We start from the raw sequence: 25,920 nt of genomic DNA on the forward strand, positions 1-25,920 counted from the left end.
CATACGTTGGGATGCTGCCATTGTGTAATGGCACGTATATTGTACAGGGTGCTTTTAAATTTTTGTAGTAATTTTTTTTATTACTTTAGTATAAATACATGGTAATTTTGATTCATATGTTGTTTTTTTCTGACTTTATGTGAACGAAAAGACAAATTTTCCCGTTTTCTCATTGAAAATGGGTAAATTTCAAAATATCACTGTCCTGTTCTTCTTCTTGGTTCTTTCGGTAAAGTCACGTAGAAGGGAAGTAATAAAATAAAAATAAAACATAATAAAATAATTTTCACGACGTTTCGGCCACAACGCAAGCAGCCGTCCTCAGGTGAAAACCAGGTCTGTCGGGGAGACGGTGACAGACCTGGTCTTCACCTGAGGACGGCTGCTTGCGTTGTGGCCGAAACGTCGTGAGAATTATTTTATTATGTTTTATTTTTATTATTTTATTACTTCCCTTCTACGTGACTTTACCGAAATAACCAAGAAGATGAATCCCTGCAGTCACGAAAGCTTTAAATCGAAATCACTGTCCTGGTCACAAGCAAAGTTTGTGGGGAATAATAGCCATTTTCTGTACTTTTGAGGCATAAGCAATTAGGAAATAACACTTACTTCCCAGGAACAAAAAAAAAATTGTTACACCGTGCAATTAGAAAATGTTGTCGATTGTAATGGCGATAACATGATGACATTTAAATGGAAATCATGATCACAGTCTCACCTGCTCGTGCAATTTCAGCATAGCCATGCCGCCCTCAGCGCGTCATAATGGGCGTTGCAAAATCAAATAATGCTATTTCTAAGTACAGCAAAACCTTGGATTGCGAGCATAATTCGTTCTGGAAACGTGCTTGTAATCCAAAGCACTCGTATATCAGTTGTGATCACGTGACGCTCGGCAGACAAGCGTATACACGTACTACTCGTATTGCAAGACCTCGCTCGTTTATCAAATTAATGTTTATTTACAAATTTTGCTCGTCTTGCAAAACACTCGCAGACCAAGTTACTCGCAATCCAAGGTTTTACTGCATTATGTTAAGAATACCAATAGTAGTCATTATTAATATTGTACCTGTTGGTTTTGCGCTAAGGACGAGGTAACCACAATGGTTGTTGCGGCGCCATGAAGAGCAGCGATCTAAGCGCGTCTTTCATTGGTCATGGGCTGCCCAGCAACAGCAGCTCTGATTGGACTAGATGTTTGCCCTCGTAGCTCGGCACGACCATTCGTGATTTCACAAAGGGGGGGGTGGGGGGAAGGGTAGATTTTTTAAAATGAAATCTTGAATTGTCACACGAGGCGCGAGTGTGTAGAATATTTCAGCTCGTTAGGCTTTCCGAAGATATTAATCGTCAAACATTTGAAAGAAAATAAACAGACAACAAGACGAGTCCAATAAAACGGTGTTATACAAAGACAACAAAAAACCCATACACTGTCGAGCATGATTCGGAGTAAGCATACAGAAAAAAAAATTGTGTGTGTGCATAGGGAGATGGTTTTTATCTATTTATGTCACTCATGATCATCGCCGATAGCACAAACATTACGTAATATTTGTTACAATCTATTACGATCACCGCAACTGGGGCCTGTTATCTGGCATTGGCAGATGGGACCAGAGCCTGCCTTGTCTGCGCCTCGTCTGATTGACTGCCTCAAATCTCTCCGCATCGACACTGGGGAGTGTCGCACTGTCTGCTCCATCTCTTCATTAATTGCTCTCGAACAATACTTACCAATAATACACTAGGTCAAATAAGAACTGTTTATCTTGTCCATCACCGGGACTGCCCTCTGACTCGTTGACGATGGGACCCATCCTTCGCCCCCGGGAACTCGTTGGTGCTGCCATGGTTGTATATTTGACACAGTAGTAGGGGGCACAGCTGGTGCATCTGCCATGCATCTCAGTCAGTCAACCCATGGCACCTGGATCTGTCCCATGACCCCCTTCCGGAAAGTGGGCATTTGACACTTCATGTGGCCTTAGAGGGCACATAGCCACTTCGTGTGGAATGGCGGTTGTTGTATATTTGAGTCGTTGTTTTGTTGTTAATTTTGTTTTTATTGGTGACGGAGAAGTTGCACTCTCTCCTCTCTCTCCCCCCACCTTGTTTCTCTGCTATAACCACCTCCACCGCCCCATTCTACCAGCCGTCGATATTTTATTTTTAGGAACGCATCCGGAGATGCGATTACATTTGGATGCTATGTGAATTTAAATCTATGTCGTCATTATTCGTTTTTCAGACATGGGCGGATGCGTTCCGGAGTGCTCCGGACCTGACGGGAGTGGTACACGTGTACGAGGACCTCAAGAGGAAGGGTGTGGAGTTTCCCATGACCGACCTTGATGCGCTCTCCCCTATCCACACTCCACAGCGGGTCCGTGACCACCACAAAGCTCTTTGAATGGTTTACACACATTGTTACAGTTTTTATTTCCCTTCTAATTCTACCCCAAATGGGCCTTGTCTCTTATCATGCAAGTGTCTATCTTGCAAAGTAATCGTACGACGCTGTTCTTGCTTGACTCGAATGATTTGGCCGAATACTTGATTTGGCTGAAAATTGCAAGTACGCAGGATTACAAGGTAGTGCGAGAGATAAAAAAATGTTGACGTTTGCCACCTTTTATTGTTGCAGAGTTAACATTGTGATACAATTTGCCGAAATGCATTTCTAAGTGCCAAACTCCCCTTCGGCAGATCCAGACACTCTTCTCAGCTCTGGCATTGGAGGAGATGGCATTTTGCGTTGCCTTGATGCTGTAGGCAGACTGTGTGCATTATTTGACGATGCGGGTCGGCAATGCAATTTGTTTTTCAGCCGTTGGAGAGTCATCATGACAGTGGGCATAGCTTGGTCGGTATCGGTCAGCCCTTGGTGCCAGGAGTTAAGGGGGGGGGGGTCCCCTTTGTGCCGTGGGGCCCCCCAGTGCAGTTGCACTGCCTGCCTGCTCGATAGCATTGCCGCTGGTTTCACGAGCATTGCTCGTAGCGGATGCGAGGCTGTGGGGGAATCTATTAAAGTGCGCATGTGTTTGAACGGCCGATAACTCGCGCGTGAGCGTGCGGCTGCCACGCGTGTTCTGCATGTCGGGCTGCTGACCAGCCGGCCTTCGGTATCGTCCAGACATGAACGGCGGCAGGGAACAGCTTATCGGTCGGCGAGCAGTCCCTTTTTTGACTTCCAGGGAGAACTTTATAAATAACCTATTTATCTTGGGAAAAAAAATATTTACTAATAGCTAGACTTTCTTGGAAGCTCGTGGTCATGATGTTCCACCTTACAGTTTGCATTGCTGAAAGGTTAGTGTTATATATATTTTTTTATATATGCGTAAGCAGGTCATGGAAATGGTTTAGGTAATGTACTAGGGCCGATGAACACGTCTGATTAATCGGCATCATTGCAATAGGTTAATTTTAAGGGAAATGTTGTACTTATGCTTCAAGTTACTCTCGTAAATTATTGGATGGCATTCATATTCAATATATGTTTGATTCATCTACTTCAGAAAATCTAACGTATAGGCTTAAACTAAAGAAGCATTTTTTAAGCTGTATCATTATAATCAAAGTGTCTCGCAAGGATGACCTAACAATCAAAGATAGGAAAACTGCACAGCACAACAATTCAGTCCTGTATATGAAACAAAAATTCCGCAAACATGAAGAAAAAGCTATTGCTAAAGGAAATGTAAAATAAAAATACATTTGTATAGATTTTATCAGACACCACCTTTTTTCTTACTCATTGCGCCGGTGTACATTGTAAGCTCCCTTTGACGCACGATAGCGAAACGCCGCAGTCTGAGAGTAAACAATGCACTGACCTTTGACTCGGGCGAGGGCGCGAGCTGGTGGAGTGGATGCCGTGAAATGTTCTCGCAACCGCTATCAGGGCAGACAGGGTCAGAGTTTGTAAACTTGACCATGAGCTCGGACACGTGAGCGAGTCTGAGTGAAGGTGAATACTCTGCAATCAAACAGCCTGCAACTATCGAATGTATATATTTTTCCATACAATCTTTCATTGCTAAGTCTTTCAAAAGCACTCCAACCCTTATTCGTATTATTACGCATGTTTACCCAAAAAGCCTCACCGAGTCTTCAGGCAAATTTTCAGCAGGGTCCTGCCAAGTTTTTGTGGAGGGGGGGCAATGTTGCTGTGTGTGACCCCAATTTGCAGTGTCCATTTCCACCACTGGGATATGTTGGCCAATACCAGTTGCAATGTATGGCTTGTCTTTAACTCTGGAGGAAACTGAAGAACCTGAAGGTAAGCCGTGCAGGGAGAGGGGACATGCAAACTGCGCGCAGAAAATAAATATTGAAAAATACTTTTTAAAAAAACACGCTTTAATGAAATGTACCGTACTCGTAATGGCAGAACTCCACGACTCCAGGAAGTGGCCCCGCAGTTTGCCATAGCGTAAGGGACCGTGGTGATTTACATGCAACGTGAGTTGAGCATGGACAATTAGGCCCGTAAAAAGATTGTTTAAAAATATATATTTAGAATTTTTAATTATAGAATATAGTATTGTCATCAGTATGACATAAGTATACCAAGTTTGCAGTCGATACGACATTGGGAAGACGGTTGAAATCGAGTTACAAGATTTGAGGATACGACAACCGACTGAGTGAAATAAATTCGTGTAAAATGTTAAACCATATTTATTTTTAATGGTAGAATATAGTCTTTTCATCAGTATGACATAAGTATACCAAGTTTGCAGTCGATAGCACATTGGGAAGTGGGTTAAAATTGAGTTACAAGATTTTTTAAGGATACGACAACAGACGGAGTGAGTTAAATAAAGGCGTGTAATAAAAAAGCACCCGATTGGAGAATCGAAGCCAGGCCCTTGCTACTTTGAGGCTCAAGTGTGACCACTGCGCCACCCTGATGCTCACTCTTAACCCCTTTATTGCCTCACTCTGATTGTGGACTGTCTTCATCCCTACTACTAATACTATTTTTATTTTACCAGGCAAGGCCCACTGAGCTATGAAGCTCTTTTTACGCAGCGAACTGGTCACAAATTATAGCTCAACGAAGTGGCTTATCATGTGGACATTTATAGGAGCCAAATACTCTAAACGCATGTTTCTAAACGTGGAGAGAAAAACTGGAGGACCTGGAGAAAAATCCACGCGACCACGGGGAGAGACACATGCAAACTCCAAATATACAACAGGCGTCAATTTCGGGATCAAACATACGACATCATGTATACCATGCGAAGTAGTTAACATCTCACCACCGTGGTGCCATTAGCAACTCCACCAGGTTACTTCGCTTGTGCTAAAGCATGGTTCACCACCGATTATGCAATTTCATTCTCTTCCTGGGGAAGCCTTTCTGAATTTTCAAGACTCATTTTCAGGACGGTTTTCACCGGGATATGTTATTTCTCAGTTTTGTGCATGCATAGGATAGACTAGAGTTAATTTACCAAGATAATGAGTTGCACTTTATCGTGGTAAATTAGCTTTTGCACCACATTGTAGGTAGGTCACAACTGGATTGGTGAGAAACCCACACCTACAGTGGAGAACACTCAAACTATGGATTGACATCGAACATGTCCGTTCTATCTCCTGCAGGCATCTTGTGGCCCTTGATATTAACGTATTTAATTATATGAACGTATTTAATTATAGGGCCACTGTTTTTGTTTTGGCACTTAGTTTTAGGCAATGCCGTGAGCACACGCATCTTAAGGGACTTGTGTTCTTTCTGCGGATAATTATATTTAGGTCAAACCCATGCCGATGTCTGAATCCTATTGAAGCTAATCCAGGTTGGATTAAATTGCATCCACATGAACCCCCGTGTCCTCACTGTGTCATTCTGCTCCCTCCGCCCTTCGCTCTCTCCATACTCGCCCTCTCTCTCTCTCTCTCTCGCCGTGACCTCGTGTTCCACCCTGCGGGAGCAAATCTTCACTGGCAGGAATCTAGGCGGCGAGGGGAGGGGAGCTGTGGTTGGGACGTGATGTTTGGCAACAACTCGTATGACTGTAATAGCGTACGTTGGGTTGCTGTCGTGGTGTAATTCATTGTACTTGTATGTTTGAACTTCTTTTAGAACCGTACGTAGCCAGCCGCGCTAACCGGAGGTACTGGACTATGCTCTCACATTTGTCCCCTACATTCAACCCACACTGACCACACATGGTGTGGGGAAAGGACAACAAACTAAACACAAAAAGCACTTCTAAAGAAATAATCTAGATAATTTAAAAGTGCATTGCTCTGGTGGCTTCCTAATATCGGAAGGAAAGAGCGTTCTAAACGGCCGTCGGAGGCACATCTGAAAGCGCGCGATGCAGTGACCGTTCCAGAGGTCGCCGGTTCAATCTCCTGGCACGGCAGTAGAAACACTGGGCGAGATTCTGAAATCGCCCTACCTCTGTCCACCCAGCAGCATAAACGGGGACACCACAATTAGTCGATCAGCAGGTTGCGTGCAGTGGGCTAAGGTGTTGAGTATTACCACCACTTCCAAGATGTCTGCCCATGGTAGGAGAGTGGGCCAAATGCCCTCTCGAACTCCTAGTGCAGGCCCTTCCGCCAACAGTCGCGTGAGCAAGTCATTTCAGGGTCGTACCTTTGCCTTGCCAATATTATTGATGCTATTTTGAATTTAGCTTTTTTGTGTGTGTGTGTAACCGCGTAGTCCACAATCTTAACCGAGCCGAGTGGGCGAGTGGTGAGTGATGATCTCATGATGTCGCGGCGTGCTGAGAGCACATTCCAGGCCTGCGCCTCATGTCACCGGCGTACTTTGAAAACCGGCGCAGCTGCACTGGGTGATTTAAAACGTGATTGTTATGCTAATGCAGCATTTATGGAAAATTCTGTCTATGAATCAAAGGTTGTAAAAATTTGAGGAAAAAAATAGAATGGTTACCCTGAATCGTTACTATCAATAGAATGGCCGAGGCAGAATATTGTGACACGCGTATTAACCCTTTTCCATTCCGGAACCGAAAGAAAAAATCAAATCAAATAATGTTATTGGTACTGAGGCTCCCACAAGGCCATGCGGGAGGGCGTACTGCCACAGTTTGGCACCAGCTTTCATAGAGTGCGGTCTTGTCCTCTACAGTTCTCTGCGGTGAGTGCAGTGTCTTTAAGAATAACGGCGCCTAAATAAAATGAACTCTGAACTGCCTGTGCGTTCCGAGATTCAGTGATAACGGGGACCTGCCCAGCATCTTGCAGTCATCTCGGAACGTGGAAAGGGTTAACCGTGCCGCCTGTCATCCTCGTGCCGTCTGTGTGACGACGCTGCAGAGCACGCCGGAGGTGGACCCTGCAGTGAGGAACACCTCCCAGGGGGGTCGGCCTGCCCCGGGCACCGCGGCAATGTCGGCTTCTGCGCCCCCGCACCCACTGCCCCCCGCCCACGCCCACGCGGCGTCCGTGGCGGCTGGACCCATCTCTCCCACTCCGGAACAGGTCGGCACACAGAGGCAACAGCATCACACGGCTTGTCTGCATCTTCCTTCTCCCACCTCGTTCTCCATGCTCAGTTTGTCTCTTTTTGTCAAGACGTGCAATGATTCGTTCCCGGCATGATTCGATTAATTGTTGTCTCTACCCAGAACCTCCGATTAAGCGTAGTTGGCTACGTACTCTGCGAAAGAAGTTCAAATTACATTAGCTTTAAAATAGAACATTTTGCTCCGAGTACAGTAACTGCACCATCACCCTGGAAGATGCAACAACTTTTCCCAGCTTGGGACTGCACTTGACCATTGTAAACGGTTCCTGGTTTGTGTGCAGACGTGGTTCTCCCAGACACACTGCTGCCCTGTTGTGTTCCAGGTTGCAAAGCTGCGGAGCGAGCTGGACATTGTCGAGTGTAACGTGAAGGTGATGTCCCAGATGCTGACGGAGCTGGTGCCAGGGCAGGTGGAGGATTCGGACCTGCAGCTGCTGCAGGTGCCGATCGCTCGGAGCATTGCGTTCCCCGCTGTTACGAATTAATGTGTGCAGTTGAAGGCATAAGGGCGCTGCGATGGTGAGCTTGTTAACTACCTCGCCTGGTATACAGGCGGTCGTGGGTTGGATCCCGACTGTAATATTCCACTGTGATAATAGTGGAATATTACAGGGCGATATATATAAATAAAATAGAATAATAAAATGCACAGTCACTCAGCTGGTGAATGTTAATGTGGTGAAATAATTTAATTTGGAGCATGTTAATTTATTCCTCTCAAAAAAGGTACGTAAATAATGACATCGTTGCAAATCCTTAGATAAACAGATTTTATTTTAAGGGAAGATATTGCAAGGTCAGAAAATTTCCTTTGCAAAGTCACAACATTTGGCTGTTGACAGATAAACCAAATATGCAAAGGCATGAGCCAGCACTTAAAGAGCATTAACATGCAGAGCAGTGAACTGGTCTTTGCAAATCACACTGCCTTACAATACCCCTTCTACGTAGCACATATAAAGAATGCCGATTGTCTGAAACATTGGCCAATATATATTTTTCCCTTTTTAAGTCCGTATTCTTGATGAATGCGAGTTGTTGTTATTTGTGTTTGTGCACCACTGCCAGCCACATCGCAGTGTCGGCAAATGCTCGTGAAAAATTTCAGCGCACGCCTTCGCCCGTTTCCTCGCTGCGCCATTTGCTCGTCAGGCCCTGCATCAGACGTGCCGCACCATGCAGCAAAGGGTCATCGAACTGGTCCCGCGCGTCTCCAGCGACGAGGTGACGGCCGAACTCCTGCGGGTCAACGACGATCTCCTCAACATCTTCCTCCGATACGACCGGTAGAGCGCACACCGGGGCAACGCCCCGAGCTCGTACCACCGTCCTTGTCCCGCCATAGTTGCGTTCGCACTCGACGACTCGTTTGAACAAATGCCCGGTTGTGGCCGCTGCTCTACGTGGCGGGCAGCCGAAGGTAGTGAGGACAAATCCGCCGTTGTACTGCATGTTTGTTGAATTTCTTTCGCACCGTTCGTAGCCAACCATGCTAATCGGAGGTTCTGCACTATTGCTCTCACGTTTACGCTGCCTACATTTAACCCGCACAGACCACAAATGGTGAAGCGCTTTGACAAAGCGCGATGCAGCGAGTCCTCGTTTAACGCGGTAGGTGCGTTCCTGAAAAGTGCCGCGTTAAGCGAAAACAATTTCCCCATAAATAATGTCACGATAAAGTTTGGCGAGATACGATCGATGTACTATGCACACCTCGCATGGAGATGGCGGAACAAATACCTGAGGGTACGCCGCTGCGTTACTGTGTCATTCTGCGTACTGTATCACACCGCTCAGCCGCGCAGCTCAGCAAAGAGTAGTCCGTCGTCGACCGCTCAAACTACAGCATAACAGTGCGCGTTCAGCGTTATGACGGTGCGCGGTTAGCGTTATAACGGGTACATCCCACGTTGTGTATTCCCTAATGGAAGAACCGTGTTATCGTGAAAGCGTGTTGTGTGAACATCAGTTCAGTGAGGATTTACCATGCATGCATATTCTATTCTTTCGCATGGCAGCAATGTGCTTCAGGAGCTAAATGACAACGCTGGAGTCTGCTAGCCACGAGGGAGCTTCAGGAGAAAGTTTTGTGTAGTTTGGCTAGCAGACCTCGATAGTAGCATGCACATTTACCCAGTTTGAATAAAATTTCCTACCTAGACCCGTCATAAAATGAGCACTTGGTTGTGGTCCATTGCCATAAGCGAGCCCTTTGTTTGATGCAATGAAAACCGCGTGCGATGTTGACCTCGTCAAGCGCTTGTGCCACGGTGGCCCCAATAGGCGAGGAGCGGTAGCGAAGCGGTTAGCGCGCTGCGCTGTGAGCCGTGCGAAACGAGTTCGATCCCGCTCACGGCCAACAACAGTGACGATGATCTGAACCAGTCCTGGGCCTTCCCCTAGGTCGAGTCGGCCTGACCACATGAGTACCAGGTGTGTAAACACATTGCCTCTCAAGACACAAAGGTGGCCGGGTGTGGTGCTGATCACCCACCCCGTCGTGTGCCGTGCCGGCCTTCGTAGGTGCTGCTACTCGCTAGCGGCACTCGCCCCAACAGTCTGGTGGGGAGGGCGCGGAGGGAGGGGGGGGGGATCTTTCGTCTCTGTCAGTTGATAACTCACGAACGGCAGGCACTTTTCCGTGACATTCTATCACGGCAGCGACGAGGCATTTCTCTTTGCCGCAGGTTCGAGAGATACCGGGCGAGCCGGGCGGCGCAGCAGGACCCCACGGAGGACGCGCTCGCCGCCGAGCCCGGCGCGCTCGCCGCCGCCACCTCCAGGCAACCGGCGGCTCCGAGCTCCCAGGCCGTGAGTGTTGTTGCTCCTCCGCGGGTTTTTGCCGACCGACCGATCGTGATGGTGTGATGGTGGTTATTCGCTGTGCAAGGCGGACAGACGCGCTCAAATACTTCCCAGCTGAATCGAGCATCGACCCCACCCCCCCCTCCCCCCGTCTGTGTGTATAGAAACCAGGTCAGGTTTTTTTGCATTGTGCAATATCAGCTATGCACCCACGACGTTCCAAACTGTAATTCGCCGTTTATCAGAAGTTGCTGCTCTTATGAATTTGTCTCACCGCCGGCGCTCATCAGCAGAGAGCGTGTTTTGCCGTCACCGAATCGAGTCGCTCACTTCCCCGACATTCCTTTCGAACGAACGGATGTCCCACAGAGTGCACGGAACACAACGGGTTCTGAATCTCGACAGCCTCAACACCACCTTTTCATATCAGAATCAGAATATACTGGAGGAATCCGGTGAGCTATGAAGCTCTATTTCACAGATGTCCATCCAGTCGGGACAGGTCAGAACATTATAACAAACAATACAAAAACACGATAGGAGTGCAAAGTATAGGAAACAAATCAATTTCGATTTGAAGTTTTCATGACTGCGGGGACCCATACTCTTTGGTTCTTTAGGTAAAGTCACGTAGGTATAAAATAAATTAAATCACGACGTTTCAATTGCAACACAAGCAATCATCATCAGGTGGGAAAACCACAGCAAGAATTGTATGTTATACCTACATGACTTTACCGAAAGAACCAAAGAGTATGTAAACAAATCACTTTAAAAAAACAACTAAAATATTTATTATCTTATCAAGTAAAGACCACTGAACTATATAGCTTTTTCAGAAACTACCTGGCTTCAAATAATAGCTCAACGAAGTGGCTTATCACGTGGACATTTGTAGCAGCAAAATAATCTCGTGTGAACGCACGTTTCTAAATGTGGAGGGAAACAACTGGAGGACCCAGAGAGAAAAAAAGAAATCCACGGGACTGCGGAGAGAGAGGGAATCGCTGTCAGCCTGCAGGGTGCACCTCCTCGTAACTCCGGGTGGTGCTGCGTGGCGCGGCAGTGATGACAGGCGACGAACGTGATGCACAGAGGCATCCGTTCTGTTTACACACTTTTGTTGCCGCACTGGACTTTGATATAACGTCTCTTGGCATTCGTCTGATTTGATATGTGCGTGACAGCTTCGTCTCGCCGTAAGTCATTAAAAGCTCAAAGTGTAGCTGTTTGCATAACGCCATCTACAAAAAACATTTATTCCACTTCGTGTAACATGTATCCCAAACCTCTAGACACTAAAGACCCACTCTTAATTGTTTAATATAATATACACGGAACCTGCAGACTTATAACCCAACATGTATTAATAATCTCATGGATCCCATTATAAAAGCTCATGAAATTACACTTGAATAGTAACCATGATGTTATAATAATATTATAATAGGGTTTTTCCCCTTTTTTCTGGCAACAAAACTGAAACCTTTTCACCAGGATTCATGTGTGCATTAACCACAATACTTGCGGTCAAAATGCAAACAAAAAACACACTATGATAATATATGCATTGTCCTTGAAACTGATTGGTCCACACCAAGGGACGGCTAGACGAAGCTGTCACACATTTATTAAAAAGAAAGCCGTCCCTGGTGTGGACCAATCAGTTTCAAGGACAATGCATATATTACCAGTGTGTTTTTTGTTTGCATTTTGACCACACGTGTTGTGGTTAATGCAGACATGATTCCTTATAAAAAGGTTTCAGTTTTGTTGCCAGAAAAAAGGGGGAAAACCCCTATTATTATATTTTGGTACTGGCAAAGGAGGTCTAATGTTCTGAATGTGTATAATATTTAATGTTTACATGATGAAACTGATTTGTGTGCGTTTCTTAATTGTTATCTATTACCCACTACCACAAACCGTGGTAGTATATATTTTTTTATGCCGAGTTAGATCCACGTTTCTGCAGATACGTTCAGCAAATGAAATAATTGTATTTCCATAATAGAGGTTATTTTGGGTTAAATCGCATAAATAAAAATGTGTCGTTCACCTGCCGCCACCCAACACGCAATTGGGAAGGTTTGTGACGTCAACAAAAGTTTCCATGCGTTACTAGTACAGCACACGGGTGTGTTTCGACTATGAGACATTAACATCACTAGCCCCGCCCACTCTGTTTATGATCCTAGGACTACACCCTATAAATAAGTCATATTTTTAAAAAACTTTCTTTTAAACACGCTTTTATGAAATGTACTAGTAATGGCAGAACTCCACGACTCCAGGAAGTGGCCCCGAAGCTTGACATGACGTAAGGGACTGTGGCCAATTACAGCCAACGTCAGTTGAGCGTGGACAATTAGACCCAAGCCGAAACATAACATTAAAAAAATAATGTTTAAAAATATATATTTTTGATGATAGAATATAGTGTTGTCATCAGTATGACATAAGTATACCAAGTTTGCAGTCGATACCACATTGGGAAGTGGGTTAAAATTGAGTTACAAGATTTGAGGATACAACAACGATAACAACAACAACTTTGATTGAAAGCTTTCGTGACTGCAGGGGATTCATATTCTTGGTTCTTTCGGTAAAGTCTCGTAGAAGGGAAATAATAAAATAATAAAAATATAAAACAATAAAAAGTCTCACGTCGTTTCGACTGCAACACAAGCAATCATCATCAGGTATGAAATCCACAGCAAGAAAATTTGAAAAACCGCCACTTTTTCAAATTTTCTTGCTGTGGATTTCACACCTGATGATGATCGCTTGTGTTGTAATCGAAACGTCGTAGTTTTTTTTATTTGTACCTATCTACGTGACTTTACCGAAAGACCCAAATAATATTATAACTATGGCTTGCTAATTGGTAAAATGTAGAGTACAGTAAAACCCTGGCGAGCCGAATATTACATTTAGCGAGACCAGGTTGGCATATTTAAATTAAATATAAAATGTTAATATAATGCAAAAAAGTAAATGTAAGGTTATTTACATGTTATAATGCGTAATTAAAATGCACTAGAACATGCTATCTTGTGTAAAATGTAAAATATGTGGTTCATCTGTCATGAATGTACTTAGGGAGATACGTATGTATATTGAACCTCTTTCATACCAATCTTGATTTGAAGCTTTCGTCACTGCAGGAATCCATACTCTTTGGTTCTTTGGGTAAAGTCACGTAGGTAGAAAGTAAAATAAATCACGACGTTTCGGGCGCAACACAAGCGTCCGTCATCAGGTGGGAAAGCATGGTCTGCTGCTGAGGCAGACTGTTTTAAAAGGTTTGAAATGAGTGTAGCTCAAGGGTCATAACGAAGTGGGGCTAGTGATGTCAATGTGAGATATTAGCTTGTAACTGTAAGATAGGAGAGCAGCCTCCTTCGTGCTAATCGGAGGTGCGGGGGAAGGACAACAATCTAAACAAAAATAGCAGTTCTAAAGAAATGGGTTTTCAATCTAGATTTAAGTGCATGGCTCCAGCGGATTTCTAATATCGGACGTTGTTCGATGGCTAGACAAGCCACTGCGAGGATGGCCGGAGTTCGCGTGACGGTTTATGCTCCATGACGAGATCGGCAATGATGACTTGGCAGAAAGGGGGGCGGGGGAGGGGGGCGTTTGACCCCAAGGGACATGAGGAACGAGTGCCAGATGACCATCCTGCTGCCGGGCTTGCTGCTACGTTTCGTGTTGGGGATGGCGAGCAGGGGGAGTGCGAAGGGATGGGGGGGGGGTCGTGACCTCTGACTGACGGACATTAATACCATACAGCACAGTACACACCAGCACATAATGTACCTCAGTGCTTGTTATTTGTTAGTCTGTAACAGACTGTTTGGGCAAGTGCTGTTAGCGAGCACCTATGATGGCCGGCACAGCACACAAGGGAGGTGGGTGGCCTGCACCGCGCCCGGCCGCTTTTGTCTCCCCAGTGGCAATGTTTAACACACCGCACCAAGTGCTCATTTGAGGCTGAGTCCACCTAGGGGAGGCCCAGGACCGGTTCAGATAATCGTCACTGGTGTTGGTCGTGAGTGGGAATTGAACTCGAGTCGCCGGGTTCGTAGAGCAGCACGCTAACCACTACACTACCGCTCCCCACACACACGAATACATTCACGGCAATACATGTATACATTAATACATTGTTATTGTTTATTGAAAATAGATTTCAATTATGAGTTTAGCAGCTAGCTGGATTTTTCAGCTCACCGGACCCAGGGCTTATCATCACCTATTGATCCGGCTCGCCGGGATTTCGACGTACACACGAGTGAAGTCGGTGTACGTTAGCGCACAGATTTGCATCTGCATGGCCTGCGGTGGGTAGATAGGGGGCACTGTAGGATCATACGCTTAGCCGTGTCATTTGGAACGTCGCGATAAAAATCCACCGGTCCCCTCTGTTGAAGTGGGCCTCCTCCGAGCCAGCGTGTGATTATCAGGGCAGGTTAAACTCGTGGGGCCGGACATCAAATCGATCGGTGTGAGATAACAGGAGTTGGGGGTTGACTTGGCTTTTTATCTTTCTGGGGTGAATAAATAAAATGAGTACCACTTGTGTAGGGATTTTGTCGAGCATTGTCCTATGGATAGGCTCATCCCAGCCATAGGAATGTGGAGTTTCCACCATTGGCTCAGAACTGTAAACGGGAGATTAACTTTTGCCTCGATGATCATTTGAGCAGTAAATCACCTGGACATTTTTATACTCTGCATTCATAATAAACATTGACCAGATTGAGCTGCTCAGCTTGTTGGCTCACTGATGCCCAGCTTGGCGATGGGGTTTTCGTAGCCTTTCGGTAGCTGTACAACGTGAAAATTGATGACTGACTCTGGAGTTTTGAGTGTTATCTTATTATCGTGAGAATTCTCTCCCGTTCCTTTGATCTCCGTGCAATGAAAAAAACACGCAGAAAAAATGACGAAACATCCCAAGCGGGGGACTGTCATGAAAATTAATGATTAAACTCGGCGAGGCTGATAATACGTTTTTCCCCTTTTTTCTGCCAACAAAACAGGTGTTAAGATGTTAAAACACCAAACTGAAACCTTTTACAAGGAATCATGTCTGCATTAACCACAATGCTTGTGGTCAAAATGCAAACAAAACACATACTCGGGGAGGCTGTGGAAAAAGTATAAGTAGTACAAAAAAACATTTTTATTATTTTAAAATAATATTTTGTTTTAAATTAAGGGTAGTGAAGCCTGCTGTGTTTATCATCGAGCACGATAGAATACCATGTATATATTTGTTTTAAGGACTAACCATACCGATTATTGTCCTGCATATATTCTACATTGCTCTGCGTGTCGAGTCGAGCCGGGATCGCTGTGTGCTTTGCGTGTCCGTCACCATCAGGCGTCAAGTAACACGTTTCCAGACGGCCTAAAAAACCCGGGACCCGGCGCGTTGGCCACCAACCCGGCAGATGTGGCGAGCAACTCCTTAGCCAGCCAGCTGGCCAGCATCGGTACGTCCACCGCAGCAAAGCCTCACTCACAGCAGGGGGACGCTTCTAAGCACGTGTTTTATCACCTGGGCTGCACGCCAGCTGCCTCTGTGGTGGCCATGGCAGTGAAGGCGAGCATGTTGAGTGTGAAATGTGTTTTGTCTGTATATTTCAGGAAAATAAGTTGCTACTGCATTCTGATCATGTCCTCGGGGGGAGTGCGGGGCCCACTCGCTTTGTCAGACTTTGTGAATGGAATTTGGGATATATGAAGTCTGGTAGACCAGGATTCGTGCCACTTGTATCAACTGAATTGGGGAATTATTTTCTTTGACACGAAGAAATGTATGTTTGTTCGGTCACTTACATTGCACAATTTAATCATGCATTTGCATATTCCTCGGGAAAGTAAGGCATGGGAGTAAAAATGGACCCCGTGTGGATTTTTAAAAGGTAAAATGAAATATTTGTCGGTCCCCTTTGTGTACAGCCACTTATGTATTGTCGATCTTAATCGCTTCCGTGGCCTTTAATTTGGCTCAGTGTTGCGTTGTGCATGCAATCAAATCATAAATTATGGATTTTTAGACGCACTTATCAATTGACGTGTGCATACGTGAGCATTGTAATTTTTTCAATAAAGATCCGTGCATAATCATTGCTTTGCTCATATGAGCATGAATGCAAATCGACTTAGAGCAGCCGTTGCCCCGACAGAACCACGGGCTAATTGTGGAACGTTTGCAAGTTTGTGGTTGCCCTGTCGTCGCAGGTGTGGCCGGAGACAGCGTAACGGGAACCCTGAGTGCGCTGGGCGTGTCGAGCGCTGTCCCCGTCAAGGCCGACACGTTCGACATGTTCGCCCAGAGCCGCGGCAGCTCCCTGGCTGACCAGAGGAAACAGTAAGTCTACGGGACGTCGGGCAAAAACATGAGTAAGCTGCAGCGTGTACACAATTCTTTGGCATGTGTCGTGACGGGCACTGCAAGATCTGACTGTGTCTGTCCGGTGTTCACCAAGCTGCATTAGCTTCCGGTTGCCGAACGAATACATTAGAAGGTCGCGCTCATTACACATAAATTGCTTGCCGCAAATGAACCACAATATCTTACTGATCTCTTCAAGGAGGTAACCAAGCACGTGAGCTCCGGTCTTCCTCGCAGCGGCTTTTGGCAAACTATTGAACAAAGATGGTCACTACAACGCGTGCTTTCAGATGCACTTCTGCGGCCATCTGGAATGCTCTTCCTTCAGATATTAGGAAGCCACTGGAGCTATGCACTCTTAAATCTAAACTGAAAATTAATTTCTCTAGAACTGCTCTGTGTTTTGTTTGTTTTCCTTCCCCCGAACCTCCGATTATCACGGTTGGCAACGTACGGTGCGAAAGAAGTTCAACATGCATATGAACAACATACAGCACAGCTGCGAAAATCTTTGTCAACAAGTTTGTTTTATTGTCGAAGTAACAACATTTGGTTTTTCTTGGTGAGATTTTTTGATGCTGAGTCTATGCACATTTCCTTACTCGTGACGAACCTTAATAATTGGCTGTGTCGGGTGGTGGCGGGTTTAACGACACACTTATATTTACGTGATCTAACTAAAAAAAACCTCCATTGAGTTAAAGTTGTTGGGACGGGGAAATCTGCTCCTCTTGAGTAAGTTCCCATCAAGGTTTCTGCTTTCGTCATATAATTGTATACCTTCAAAAAATGCATGTCATGTGAAGACAACACTTTGGCTGGAACGTGTTTACTGCAATAGAATGCATTCACGGGCATTGCATGTAAATATAATCTCGTAGCAATTTCTACTAGAGCCAAGCTTCTGCATGAGGAAAAGAAAAACCGCTGACCCCAAAGGAATTGTGGATCAGCATGGAAAGCTGCGCAAACAGTTGCCCCTGCCCCTCGCGCGCACAATCATCCCTGCGCAACGCCACGACCGATCGCCCATGCTCTGCAATTTACATGACAGCCAGCGGAAAATAAGTCCACCCCCCTCCTAATAAAGTCACGTTGACTTCTACGAAGCTCACGTGCCTGCCTCTGTGTCGCAGATGCCATTTACAAAAGGACTGCCGGAGTCATTCATCTGCGCTGGTAAACCCAGGGCACCCGGGGCAACTTGACCCGCCAGGACAGTTCAAGTGCCCTTGCTACTAGATTGGCCCTTCATGCCGATTGGTGGTCAGAATCATAAAACAATGTAATATTATTAAGGGATAGATTAAGGGGTTGGGGGCCCAGTAACGGCTCGGTTATCGCTCAATTGCGATGTTAGGCACAGCCGAGAATTAAACTTGTGTCAGGTTTATAGTACCAGTGCACTCACCTCTGCGCCACCCCCTTAACTAACCTTAATTTATTTTAAGTCATGTTTGTTTTTTGTATTTGTTATCAGGTGCTAGAGCTCAATGTCACGTAAAAGTTGAGATCTCGGATAGTATGCAAGTGGGATAGAGTATGGTGCAATACTTACGCGCTCACAATAAAACTAATAAGCAGCATAAATAGTGTCGGCGTGCAAGGGCAATGGAATGCATCAAAATTATTTCGCCACCGATTATTTCTAAGGTGTTGTGTTCTACGGAGATGCCGAGAGTGAGATCCTGGTTGCAAACGGAGCGGCTGCCCGTGATTCAATGTAACCTGATGCAATTAGTCATTTAAGAAATGCAAAATCACGTGAATAGCATCTCTAATGGCGCATTGCTGTCCCGTCACTCCGCGTTCATTCAATGAAACACCGGGCTCTCGGCTCGCTACGGTTAAGGGACACCCCAATCAAGCTAGGAGGGAAAAACCAGAGGACCTGGAGAAAAATCCACACCACCACGGGGAGAGCATGCATGGAATAACCGTGTTGACACTTTACCGACAGAAATCACGAAGGCAAACGTGTGTTGCCTTTTGTGTTTATTGTCACCGTAACCGAGAGATGTAATTGGGGTAAGGAGACACAAAACAGTTCTATGGTTGTTAATTGCCTCTTTATTATTACGATTTGAATGGCCAGCATGCTGAAACAGCTGCAAGTGCGCTTTTGCATGCTTTTGTTTACCTGCCGGCAGTTCTGGCACAAGCCCGCTCTTACGAAGAGGCTGGGATGACCTACGCTGGGGTCATCGTAACATCCCGAGGCTTGGACAAATGCTTGCTTGAACGTGTCCATTTATTTTCTTTCCATTTGGGTTGAAAGTGCCCGTTATATCTAATTTCGTTTTAATAAAACGTGAATGCGCTTTTATCAAGGGTATTTTACCCTTATGGTTGTTATTGTTTGACTTGCATCCCACTGGGATTTTTTTTGCACACAGCGTTGAAATACGGTGTTTTTTTCTGGAAGACGTTGCTGTTTTTTCCAGGATTTGTCTGTTGCGTGTAGTCACTTTTAAGATGTTTCTTGTTCATGTTTTTCTTTTGTTGCGGTTGCACCCGAGTCAAGAGCCGCATGGCTCACAGGGTTATACCTACAAAATGAAACTGAAATGAAACTGAAACTGTATTTATGCCAGGACACCATAACTTTGCTGATGTTTGACTCCGTAACTATAAGTGTGATTTAGAGGGCAATGCATAAAAAAGTAATTGTTGGCCTGATGGCTAACCAGTCAACATGCTTACCAGCAAATCATTCCATTCACTTCCCACAGCTGCCAAGGACATTTTCCGGAAATTACCAAAGTGTGGCATCTGCTGTAAAGTGGACATCTAAGGCCCTGTGTCACATTATCATTTACCTCGTATGCCTATGCCTGCCAGTCTCACATCAACAAATCACAGACTCAAAAGTTAGCTGCACTCAATTGAAAATCAATTTAACCGAGTAGCACTTAGGGTGCAGTCATATTTGTTCTGTGTCGATAGATTCTCGTGATATGAATGTGGAATTGCCACCACTGGTTCAAGTCTCTACCCAACAGAGATGAGCACTGCTCAGTGCTGGTTTGAACTTGGAGGCAATGTCGCCTTATTTTGAGACCCATATCACCGTGTTAATGCAGCTCCGGTATTGAACTGCATGAGCACCGTCACCGTCTATTGTTTCATTTATCTCGCATCTCTTTCGTTCTTGTTATGTTTTTGTAGCTCAATAGTCGCGAGCGGTATCATAACGAGATGCCACAAGCATGCAAACGCACCTATGTATTACGCGTTCCTTGAGAGGAGTGGTGGTCACAGTGCCCCAAGGCACTGCCATATAGTAACATGCCAACCCGAGCTTGATTGCCGGCCACGGCTAAGGTCATCAGCGAGCAATATCCAAACCAGTCCCCTGGCACCTGTCTCACCAACCTGCACTGACCATCTTGGTGTGGGGGATTGTTTGGATTGGCAATTGGAAGCAATGTAAATAAATATAACTTGCATTTATATGCTTACGTACACTGCATTTTGCATTGATATATGTGTGGATAATAGGGTGTTTAAACATGGAAATTAGGAAGAAAGTTTCTCACATCTGTAAATTATCTGTGATGACCCCCCCCCAAACATCATCTCAGATATGAGGAATTCTCTGTGTACGTATTGTCGCAAGTAATGTTTCGAGATTTTATCTGGAAACCCCAAGATATAATGGTTGGTTGCGTGTGGCAGTTGTAAAAAAAGCGCACAAACAAAACGGCATCAAATATCCACCGATCTTGAGAGGAATTTACCTCTGATGCAATCTACAAAGGCTGCACATGTGTGTGCGGACACGGGCTTGTTTTTGAACATTACGAGATCTCCGGAGAATTCTGGATTTGATTTCAATGGGTTTTGCTTGGCGTTGTTGGGTAGATGTTAACATTTCACACTACACATTCCCAAGAATTGCACCTTAAATGCATTTAGTAGTCTGATTTTTTTAAGTATCGCATGGCCACACTGTCAAATTGCACCCGGCTTGGCATGTTATTATTTTAAAGCACGTCTAAGTAAATAATTGGCATTACGTTTATATATATATCATGGATTCTTTTTAAAATTACAAAAACTCTAAACATACGTCAATAACGCTACTGCAAAAGTAAAAGTAAAAAATATATACAGCAAAAGCTCTGTTATGCCGATTAATTGACTGTTCAATTAACCAGCATCTGTCATAGACGGCAGAAACAAATCTTCCTTCGCGTTTCCGGAAAAATTCCTCGAACTATCCGGCATCTTGCTGCCGTGCGTTGATCTGAGATCTGTTGTTTACGGGAGCTTCGGGACACTGCCGAGTGGTGGCACTAGCGACAGTCTGGACAGTCGGTACTCTACTACTGCATACTGCATTCTAAACGGCCCCACTGCTTCTGTACAATCAACTTCGAATGCTCCACAGATGAGCGGTGTGAGGACTTCTGTTAAAGAGTTTATTATCTATTGTAGCATAGTTCAAAAGTAGGCTTAGTTTCTGTCTTGAAAAGTTTTGTGCACTTGGAAATTTGGTCGCCCATATGTTTAACTCGGATGACCGGCGTGTTCGATTGCCATCTGTACTTACCATTTTTCACAAATGACCCTTTACCATATCTATTTAATACTTTAATTGCACAATGCATGGATATTGTATTGCTATGCCGCGCTCGAATTATACAAAAAAAAATCAAGGCATTATGTATGTTGAACTTCTTTAGCACCGTACTTAGCCAACGGTGCTAATCGGAGGTGCGGAGGAGGAATACACTAAACACACAAAGCAGTTCTAAGGAAATTAGTTTTCAATCTAGATGATTTAAAAGTGCATAGCTTCAATGGCTTCCTAATATCGGAAGTAAGAGTGTTCCAGACAGCCGCAGAAGCGCATCTGAAAGCGCGCGATGCGGTGATCGTCTTAGTTCGATGACTATCCAAAAGCTGCTTAGAGGATGACCGGAGTTCGCATGATGATTTATAACGAATTGTAAATGTACCTTAGCCTGGATCTCGGCCTTGTCCAAGGAGGTGAAAATGTCATTTAGGCAGAGACTGTTGACGCTGTGTTTCAATAAAACCGGTGTTGTGTTGCAGCATCGTGTACGAGGATCCGCAGGCGGTCACGGGTCTGGCAGGAGCTCTGGACGCCCGGCAACACAACACAGGCGCAGTGAGTACCTCTCCATAACGATCTTAGGAATCTCGGCTCCTTTTACACTCCATTAATTAGCCAGTTGACAATGTTCTACGGGTGCAACAATGCGTTGATGAAATGTTTCATGTTCTTGGTTCTTTCGGTAAAGTCACGTAGAAGGGAAGTAATAAAATAATAAAAATAAAACATAATAAAAAAATAAAAAATGATAAAAAAATGTTTCATGTTGATTCTTAGCCACGCGATACATGCAGCTATACCCACGTGCTGCGAATAGGTTCACGTGGACTATGTGAGTATGTGGGGGTTCATGTCATCCGTGCAGCCTCATCAGGCGCCATCATGCTGCGATGTTACAAAGTGATTTGATTCACGAATCGAATCGCAGCCCTGAATCGCTGTAAATGGTGCACTGATGCCCACTTTATTTAGGGCGTTAATGGCACCTAAAATAATTATTGATTGATTGAATCGCGGATATAGAATCCCTGTGATGGGGTGGGCAGTAAATCGTTACACCCTTAAACTCCCTCGCCTGGTATGGGGGAGTGCGTGGGTCCGATCTCCGACCCTGACGCCTGCTGCTGTGTATTTGGAGTTTGCATGTTCTCGCCGTGGTCATGTGGATTTTTCTCAGGTCGTCTGGGTTTTCCCTCCACATGTCGAAACATGCGTTTAGAGTATTTGGAGTCTATAAATGTCCACGTGATAAGCCACTTTATTCGTGGCCAAGTCACTCCTGAAAAAGAGCTATATAGCTCAGTGTGCTATACCTGGTAAAATAAAAATAATTTAATAATAATGCAATTTATAACGTGTGCAAATTTGCGGACGTAACGGCCGCAACTCAGAGGCGCGGAGCCAAACTCAGAGTCGCTCGAAAGCATGGTTATAGAGGTGAGTTTTTAAGTGTCTCTTGAAGGAGGCGATTGAGGTGATGCTGCGAATGTGCAAAGGGATCGCGTTCCAGACTGTTGGGGCTGCCACGGAGAAGCGGTGCATAGACATGACCATCTTGGTGTCAAGAGGAGGTCGTGAGTCGCGCTGCACAGGCATCTGCCGTGTGCTGAGCTGCAAGTTGTCAATAGCTTAATACCGACATAAAGGTCGAAAATAAAACCACGGTAATTTTCCCAGAAGGCATACCATGTATGGGAACACCGGCATGCGGGAAAGCAGTATTAGCAAGTAGGTCAAGTGGTTTGAGGATAGCGTAACAGAGATTGCCGGTCAGCAGAGCAGCGGCAGACTAAGAATAGCACGGACTCGGACAAAAGCACAGAGAGTGGAGGAAATGATTTAGACATTGATTGCAGCTTTGATTCCGTTTCTGGATTTTGCTGAAGATAAAAAAGAAGAAGAGCACAGGCCAGTCACAAGTTCTCCTTCTGGGCTGTGTTTGGGCTCATTCCTTTGACCTGATGTTCTCCAAGACAGAGGTTCTCTGCAAGCCATCTGGCTATCATGAGAGATTCGTTCATGAGGCGATCCACATATACAAACACAGAGACAATTTTAACCGAGAAGATGGATTCTGGCTTAGCAATCATTGGAAGGACGTAATAAACCATTTCGACACACATTAGGGTGGGTAGAATAATACATAGTGTTATATTAAATGTATAAGATATAGGTTGGTTTACAGCAATACAGGTAATAATTTAATGTTGGCAGTATATAGTACGGTATATGCTCGTGTGATGCAATAGAATAAAGTTTAGATGGAAGCATATTATATAATTTTTACGACGTAGAATTGTAATGTATTATTTGCTGTTAGTAACTCAGCTTAGTGTATAGTAAGTATACTGATGGTGCTATGCTATTTATACTTTAGTTTTTTATGTAGTTTATACTTTAGTTTTCTACGTGGTTGTTGAGTAACTGCAGCTACATATCATTAACATTCCTTTCCTTTGTTACTGCTAATCCCTGCACCCCCCCTTGGTGCTGTTGATCCTGCATAATGCATGGGCATAATATGACTTTGAAACCCCCCCGCCCATCTCCTACGCATTTCCATGAATATGCTAAATTCCTCTTCATATGCACATTCTTTTGTTAAGGCGCTCTTTCTTCCACCTCCAACGCAGCTTATATATAAGCTCCTAGCTTGGCATTGTCTCATTCTTCACCTGAAGACGGCTGCTTGCGTTGTAGCCGAAACGTCGTGAGAATTATTTTATTTTATTATGTTTTATTTTTATTATTTTATTACTTCCCTTCTACGTGACTTTACCGAAAGAACCAAGAAGATGACAGCCAAAGGTTGTTTGTTGTTTTTAACTCCATAAATACAATTGGGAGACCGTTGCTGACAACAAATAGTATTTAAATATTACCGTGGAGCCTCCGATTGTCTCACAAATATCCGTGGAATGAATGGTTTTCTCGATTTCACAGATTTGGTAATATACGGTAGGCGTGTCATTTATTGTCAGGGGAAGTCACAGAGGCATGATGAAGCCTTGATCTAGCAGGGGATTGACAAATCTGCTGTAAAAAACAAAATGTTGAATTATCTTATATTCTTGGTTCTTTCGGTAAAGTCACGTAGAAGGGATTTCACACCTGATGATGATTGCTTGTGTTGCAGTCGAAACGTCGTGAGAATTTTTATTGTTTTATATTAATATTATTTTATTATTTCCCTTCTACGTGACTTTACCGAAAGAACCAAGACTATGAATCCCTGCAGTCACGAAAGCTTTAAATCAAAAGTTGAATTATCTATGACGTCCAAATCTCCGTAATTATATCGGCATTAAAGGTTTCGAACAAATTGACGTTCACAGTAGCCAGGCACAGTGTCGATTTCTACTACTTTCGGATATCAGGTTTACAAGCGGGTCCACCAATATTATTGTACGTGGGAGGTGTTTACTCGTAACGTTTCCACCAGTGTGCTCATATGTCAAACCATTTAACTTTGGCAGCCCCGGTTAAAAAATATATACTTTAAAAATATTAAAGTGTACAGTTGCACATCATTCGCCTGGCGTGCTGTATCGAATGTGTTGCTACTCGATTGCCCATTGATTACTTGGCACACCAATGGGGGGGTGGGTGGGAGGGGAGAGGGGCGAGCCAGTGACTTGATCAATGAAGCTCATCTGCTGTAACAGTCGACCATGCCTTGTATCACTGCCAGAGTCAACATGTCGTGGAGCCCTGTAGACACTACTGCGTTATTCCGGTGTCGCGTTCATTGACTCGCGTCCAAAACTTTTCCCACCCGCACGCCGATATTTTTTCTTTGTCGTTTGCCAGGCATTGCAACTCACATGTTTACGCCGCCTCTGCACGTTGTATTTTTTTTCGGGCTGGTGAAAAATTAAGAGATTGTTGACGGTGGTTTGCAAGCGCAAGTGATTATACGCAGACGAAAAAAGAACCCGTGACACATTCATCATCAGCGCCGCTTTGTAACAACTAAATATACCGCCATAAACAAGGGCCATTGTCACAAATGTTAGCCTGTTTTATAATACTGTTGTGCTCGTGTTTAGGTTGCGTAGGCTTTCACGCTTATGTAGTGGACAGTACAAATATCATCACACGGTACAACCAGAAAACACATCGGAGAGCTGCCTTGCAAGGAAATGTAGGAAAAACAATGAAATGTTTCATATTTTATTGGAATGCATGTTGAAATTATACTGTGCTTTGTAATTTCATCTCAAACCCCCCACCCACCTTACATAGACCACATAGAAATATATCCTCCTGTGTTGGTCGTGACATTGCAAAGTGATTCGCGGTCATACCGGTGAAAAGGTGGCAAAGTGTTGCCAAACTCCTGCCAGAGCTGCTGCTTCCAGGCAGAGCTGTATAAGCACTGTGATGTGACACCAGTTCAGTTCAGTTTATTTAATAGGTATAGCCCTGTGAGCCATTCGGCTCTTGAATCGAATGCAACCGCAACAAACAGAAACATGAACAAGAAACATCTTAAAGTGACTACACGCAAACAGAAAAATCCAGGAAAAAACAGCAAAGTCTTCCAGAAAAAGCACCGCATATCAATGCTGTGTGCCAAAATCCCAGTGGGAT

At 44.6% G+C, this 25,920-nt stretch overlaps 1 protein-coding gene across 2 annotated transcripts in view; it reads left to right on the plus strand.

Moving 5' to 3' along the window:
- The window catches only part of LOC133345170 (TOM1-like protein 2), a 58,335-nt gene that overhangs the window by 21,099 nt on the left and 11,316 nt on the right, over positions 1-25,920 (plus strand). For both annotated transcript variants that reach the window (XM_061555711.1, XM_061555720.1), the window contains exons 5-12: positions 2,258-2,392; positions 7,321-7,485; positions 7,855-7,971; positions 8,684-8,817; positions 10,219-10,342; positions 15,729-15,840; positions 16,592-16,721; positions 21,807-21,882. In XM_061555711.1, the coding sequence (XP_061411695.1) occupies positions 2,258-2,392; positions 7,321-7,485; positions 7,855-7,971; positions 8,684-8,817; positions 10,219-10,342; positions 15,729-15,840; positions 16,592-16,721; positions 21,807-21,882 (993 nt within the window). The remainder of the gene's footprint in view (positions 1-2,257; positions 2,393-7,320; positions 7,486-7,854; positions 7,972-8,683; positions 8,818-10,218; positions 10,343-15,728; positions 15,841-16,591; positions 16,722-21,806; positions 21,883-25,920) is intronic.

This window comes from Lethenteron reissneri, chromosome 3, assembly GCF_015708825.2.
Source record: "Lethenteron reissneri isolate LAM-NWPU_2019-01 chromosome 3, ASM1570882v1, whole genome shotgun sequence".
Taxonomy (NCBI): Eukaryota; Metazoa; Chordata; class Hyperoartia; order Petromyzontiformes; family Petromyzontidae; genus Lethenteron; species Lethenteron reissneri.